We start from the raw sequence: 6,273 nt of genomic DNA, 5'->3' as shown, positions 1-6,273 counted from the left end.
CTGTGGAACGGATAGTGGTCGCTCCCGAGAAGTTTCGATGTATTAAGAAAATAGTTTGCAATCAGCACGATTGGATAGTAAAAAAGCTTTGGGAAATATTAAAAGACTGTATTATTTTCTAAAAAGTCTCATAAAAATAGTAGGAAGAGCTTTAAATATCGTATTTAATCCACAGACCAACATTTAATAGGCCTTCAATGAATGTTTATTTTTTCCCATTCACAGAAGTTCTAAAATACTATGGATCCAGGTTGAATTCCTTTGAAAGGAATGAACTGCAGAGCGGTGAATTCCCGGAAATTTGGTATCTGGGTCTGGATGCAACCAAAATGGAAGGCGAAGATGGCGGACCCCACAACAATGGTTATGACGATGATAATGGATCCTACGTAAAGGTGAATAGAAAAATTGCTTATTTTTACCAATGAATTGAGTAAGGCCGGGATAGTCAGCTGGTAGGGTACTGGGCCTATGTCCAAGAGGTCTGCGGGTTTGATCCCCCCCCAAGACTCCCCGTGTCGGAAATGGTGACTGATGCCCATTAAATCTGTCGAGTCGCAAAGTCCTCCATGTTCCCATAACAAATCAATGCCTCTAGGGGTACTGATCCAGGGGTTTCCTTGTCTTCTGGATTGGTTCAAAATTACAAGGAAACGAAGTTGAACATTTGTAGTCGTAAACTCAAAATTGGGTCGACTGTTCAGCGACGAATATAAAATTAATTGAGTAAAAGAGCCGTAGTGGCTCAGGGGATAGAGCGTTCACCTTTCAACGAGGTGAACGCGGTAGACGGATCGAGGGGTTAGAGTATCTTTGGCTTCAGGCTAACCGTGGGAGGATTTCGCGGTTTTCTTCTCCATGTAACGCATATGGGGTTAGTTCTATGAGAGAGTCCTCCACGATGGCAAATTCTTCCCAATACTTGATCCCGGAATTCCTTTGTCTTCTGGTTTCTAGTTCAAAATTACAGGGCTACGGAGTTGAACATTGTTAGTCATAAACTCAAAATTGGGTCGGCTGTTCAACGACGGTTATGAAATAAAATGAATTGAGTAAGGAGAATTCGGGTAGGAAAATATGCATCGATTTTAATCATATCTATTTTTAGACTTATGACCAAATTTTATGGACCACTACTTACTTAATTTACGAAAAATCAATCACGGAATAAATTTTTTGAGTGCCAACAGAACTTCACTTTAATGTGGTTGTAATTAATGTTATTCTGCTGAGATTAACATAGAGTCTATTCTAGTTAACAGATATCAACGGAACCTAGTTTATGGGGAAAAAGCGATGTAAAAAACTAGTTCAAATTCCGGTCACGATGTGCGAGAAAAGGAAACTGAAATACGAGTCAAAAAATTTACTCTAGAATACTATGCATCGATTGATGCTATTTTGTCCCTCTTGTGCCTTGCATATGAAAGAAGGGGAATTAAATTAATGTATTTAAACGGCTATCCATTCAAGATAGTGTCAACCGAACTGTTTTTACTCATTTTAATTTTAGCTCGAGTAATTTTCAAAGTTGGGAAGGGCACTGCTCTCAATTAAAATCAAAAAAAATTTTGCTTATCTATGCTACTTAGAAAAAAGTTCTATTATTCTTAATATATATCCCATTTCTTTTACCCTCTGCAGGTACTCCATGATCATTTATCGTATAGGTATGAAATTCTGGAAGTAATAGGTAAAGGATCTTTTGGTCAAGTCATTCGTGCTCTAGATCATAAAACAGATCAACAAGTAGCTTTAAAGATAATTAGGAATAAGAAAAGGTATTCACTCATTTTGCTTTTGATATAGTAATCACATACTCAATTTACTTTCATCAGTAGTTTTTGTTTAAATCTATCCATAAAGTCTCTGCATATTTAATTTAATTTCAGAATACACCCCCTTCATTTTCTATTCATTTTCTACCGATTTTTTTTTATCGCTATGCTTTTCTTGCCAAGTATTCCATTAATTTAAAGTAATATGTTTTTTCCCCAAGCATTCCATAATAATTTAAAGTTCCATTGAATTGCTTCGGAAAATGAACGAAATGAATAATTTTGAAATTAAATTAAAAGTAAGAGCTACTGTTTTGTGTAGAAATATAATAAAGAAAACCGAAGTATTTCACAAAATTTTTTTCTGGTGATCAATCTTTACTGATAGTTTCATTACTTTCTTGGTAAGCTCTTACTTGACGAACGGTTAAGTCGAGTTGAAAATTTTCGAAATTTCCAAAAGAAATGTTATCTTTAGGAAGAGAAAAAAAGATTGAAAGTTTTTCTAACATCTTATCCTGAAATTAATCAAGAAAGTTAATTTAACTTTTCCCGATTCTTAAAGAAAATCTTGACAGTAGCGTGTGGTAACTTTTTTCTAAATTAAAAATTATAAATAAATAAATATATAAAAAATCACGTTACATTATATTTGTCACCCCTACTAAATACAAAATTAATATAATACTAAATTGAAGACTTTCCGAAACTTTTGAGACTAATATTCGTAATTAATTCGATACAATTTGTTATTTTAATCTATATTTTTAGAGTTCCTTTCTAAAGTAAAGTGCTAAAAGTGTACACATTCTCAAACTAATATTAAAGAGATTAAAACTCAAAAAAGCTTTTCAAATTTATCAAATCACTCATAAAAAAGGCTGGATGAAAGACACTAAAACCGGTTTGATTGCCTAATGGAAATTTAAAGTGTTGTAATAGCCGTTCAACTCTTCTCTTTTTTCTCTGGCACTTAAACGGGTTTTGGTGTATTCCGTCCAGTCTTTTTCAGTGTTTATTTTTTTTTAAATTTTCATTCAAGTTTTTCCTCTCTTCAATTACGGTAGCCATAGCACAGTGAAAAAGTGGAAGAGAAAGAATGAAGAAACAAATTGTTTCTAGCCATTCATATCTTCCAAAATGAATCTGTAAATTAAAGGAAATATGTGCTGAAATTGACTCATTTGATTGAGCAAAAACATTTAAAATATTAACTCGCATTTAAAATTTTAATCCGTATTTACTTGTATATTTCGAATATTGACGTTTTGCGCCATTTTCATAATAGGCGTAGACTGCTTTGACAAAAGTACATCTTCGATGTACTTCACACTAATTCTACGAAGAAACTTCTGTTTCGTATTTTTCCCGCGAATTTCGGCTCTCAACCAATCACATGCTACTAGTCACGTGTCACAACTCTCTATAAGTCGCGTTTAGATATCTGCTTTCTACCTATACTTCAGAGAACAAATTCTGAATATTTTGTGTCGTATCAAACGTGTGACGTGATTTCATATAATTTTAAAAAATTTTTTTCCCTCTTTGTTTCAGGTTTCACCAGCAGGCTCTGGTGGAAGTTAAAATTCTAGAACATTTGTGCAAAAAAGACAGGGATGGGAGTCACCATATGATCAAAATGCTAAATCATTTTTATTTTAGAAATCATCTCTGCATCACATTTGAACTTATGGGGTTAGTATGGATCCATTGAAATGTGTTTGTTCTTCGAAGTTCTGTATTGAGTATGGTTTCAAATTTACCTTTTTTTCTGACTCTATATGGGAGCACCAGAAAGCTCGATTTTTTTGCCGAATCGTTTTGGTAATGATTTTGGCAAAATAGGCAGTAAAGTATAGTTTTATAATACTTGACAAATTCGTTAAATATTGTAAAATTTGGTATTTTTACCATAATTTTGCAATTTTATTGAGCATGGTATAAAAGCCATTTATTCGGTTAAATTTACTCTCAGTTTTGTATTTGTTTACCGTGTAGTAATGAGAACAATAATTTTGAAAACCAGAATTAAACGGTTGCAAGTACAAAAAAATTACCAAATAAATAGCTTAATACTGTATAATTTGATTTTATTAATCAGAACTATGTTTTTTTTTCATGTACGGTACGGTCATGTTTAAGTTAAAATTATGTACGGTAATTTTTCCAGACAAACAGCGAACAAAAGTAGTGACTACAGTAGTTTAGTTACTTGTCGCTCATTAGTATGTACAGTGCGTCAAAAAAAAAGCGGATTACCCTGAATAACTTTTGATCCTAATGATTGGATTTTCACGTTCTGGTACTTAATCTTAATGGCTCGTAGAGTTGATTTCAAATTTTCTAACGATATTTTAAGTTACGAAATCAGTCACTAAAATGAACACTCCCTGAATGAATTCGCCTTTTCTTGGACAGATTCGGATTTCTGAATACCAAAAGCCACAGTCTGCGAAATAGGGTCCCACTAGTTTGCAAACCCCACACCCACACACTCTCCAAAGTTTGGATCTCTTAATGTTAATTTTACTTTTNGGTATAAAAGCCATTTATTCGGTTAAATTTACTCTCAGTTTTGTATTTGTTTACCGTGTAGTAATGAGAACAATAATTTTGAAAACCAGAATTAAACGGTTGCAAGTACAAAAAAATTACCAAATAAATAGCTTAATACTGTATAATTTGATTTTATTAATCAGAACTATGTTTTTTTTTCATGTACGGTACGGTCATGTTTAAGTTAAAATTATGTACGGTAATTTTTCCAGACAAACAACGAACAAAAGTAGTGACTGTTGTAGTTTAGTTACTTGTCGCTCATTAGTATGCACAGTGAGTCAAAAAAAAAAAAAGAAATAACGGATTACCCTGAATAACTTTTGATCCTAATGATCGTATTTTTACGTTCTAGGACTTAATCTTAATGGCTCGTGGAGTTGACTTCAAATATGCTAATTAATAGGTGCAGACGATATTTTAAGTTATGAAATCAGTCACTAAAACGAACATTTCCTGAATGAATATGTCTTTTTTTCGACAGATTCGGATTTCTGAATCCCAAAAAGCCACAATCTGCGAAATAGGGTCCCAATAGTTTGTTTAGGAGAGCACTCCAAAGCTTGAACCTCTTAATGTTAATTTTACTTTTTGCGTATTTCGCTGTATCTCGAGAACTTTTTAAGCGAATTTAAAAAAATTTTCACGCAATTATAAAATTTTTTTATTTAAAGATAATTCCGTGCAAAAAATAACTTTTAATAAATATTTATTATTTTATTTAATAGTGGTTGAACATTTTTTGAGTTGTAAGTTAATAAACTTTCTGCTCCTTTTTAAGGAATATAAATTTGCATGGTAAAATGCAATATTTGAGTAAAATCGGTTGAAAAGTTCCTGGGATATTAAACTTCAAAAGAGTCAGATTTTGCTCAAATTTTGTATTTTGCCATATAAAATTATATTCTATAAAATGATGCAAAAAATTTATACCTTACTATTCAAAATTTTTCGACCATTATTAAATAGAAATAAACAATAAATATTTGCTAAAAACTACTTTTTTAAAGGAATTTATCTTTGGATAAACAAATTTTATAATTAAGAGCAAAAACTCTTCAACTCACTCAAAAATTTCTCGAGATATAATGAAATACGCAAAAAATAAAATTAACAGTACAGGATACTAACTTTAGAGCGCTCTCTTGATCAAACTATTGGGACCCTATTTTCCAGGTTTCGGCAACCCCTTTTATTTTATGGTCAAAAATCTCATTCCGTCAAAAAACGGTATGTTTATTCAGAAAAGGTATGTCATTGTGTCTGATTTTGTAACTTAAATTATTGTTGGCAATTATTAATTAGCATAATTGAAGTTACTCCTTTCAGCCATTAAATTTGAGTCCCAGAACATGAAGATCCGATCATTAAATCAAAAGATATTCAGGGTAGTGCGTTTCTTTTTTTGCACACTGTACATAGGTAATACCTTTTTGATCAGTATAAAGAGGAGGTTTCGTAGCACTGGGAATCAATAATCGTACCAGAAATCAATGCAGAGCATCATTTTTAAAAAGTAAAAAAAAAAAAAACTCTACAATTAATATTCATGCAAGAAATAAATAAAGGAAACAACAATAATTGAACAAAAAAATAAAAAACGAATACTACAACCAATATTTGTGACTCGTAAATTATCAGTAATCAATTAAATTAAAATTAAATGAATATATACATTCATAACTTTTCTGAAACAGCTTTCAACTTGTTTTATGCATTCAGTAGTATCCAAAATAAATATCTAGCGAAAAATAAAGTATCCCCGCCAATGTCAACAAGCATTTTACCACACCATAAATTCGATTTTCCCTTGAAAAGTGAAGAAATCAGCACGATAATGAAGTTGGCTTCATTCCCAAATAGGTCTCTTCCACTTTTAAAAGGTTTCTTCTTCCAATTGATTGCTTCTAAAAATAAAGTTACGAAGCTCTTTTTTTTT

The 6,273-nt window shown here is 31.9% G+C and overlaps 1 protein-coding gene across 1 annotated transcript; it reads left to right on the top strand.

Annotated features, from left to right (window-relative positions):
• Nucleotides 1-225: 225 nt before the first annotated feature.
• Nucleotides 226-3,881, top strand: LOC122273163 (dual specificity tyrosine-phosphorylation-regulated kinase 2-like; the record flags this gene model as incomplete). The annotated part of the gene is made up of 3 exons (XM_043057230.2): nucleotides 226-395; nucleotides 1,645-1,781; nucleotides 3,333-3,881. Coding segments are annotated over 3 exons (467 nt in total), but the record flags the coding sequence as incomplete, so codon positions are not given.
• Nucleotides 3,882-6,273: the final 2,392 nt, after the last annotated feature.

Source organism: Parasteatoda tepidariorum, unplaced genomic scaffold, assembly GCF_043381705.1.
Source record: "Parasteatoda tepidariorum isolate YZ-2023 unplaced genomic scaffold, CAS_Ptep_4.0 HiC_scaffold_2728, whole genome shotgun sequence".
In the NCBI taxonomy this organism is placed as follows: domain Eukaryota; kingdom Metazoa; phylum Arthropoda; class Arachnida; order Araneae; family Theridiidae; genus Parasteatoda; species Parasteatoda tepidariorum.
Note: the sequence above shows the minus strand (reverse complement) of the source record. Positions and strands in the feature narration are given on the sequence as shown.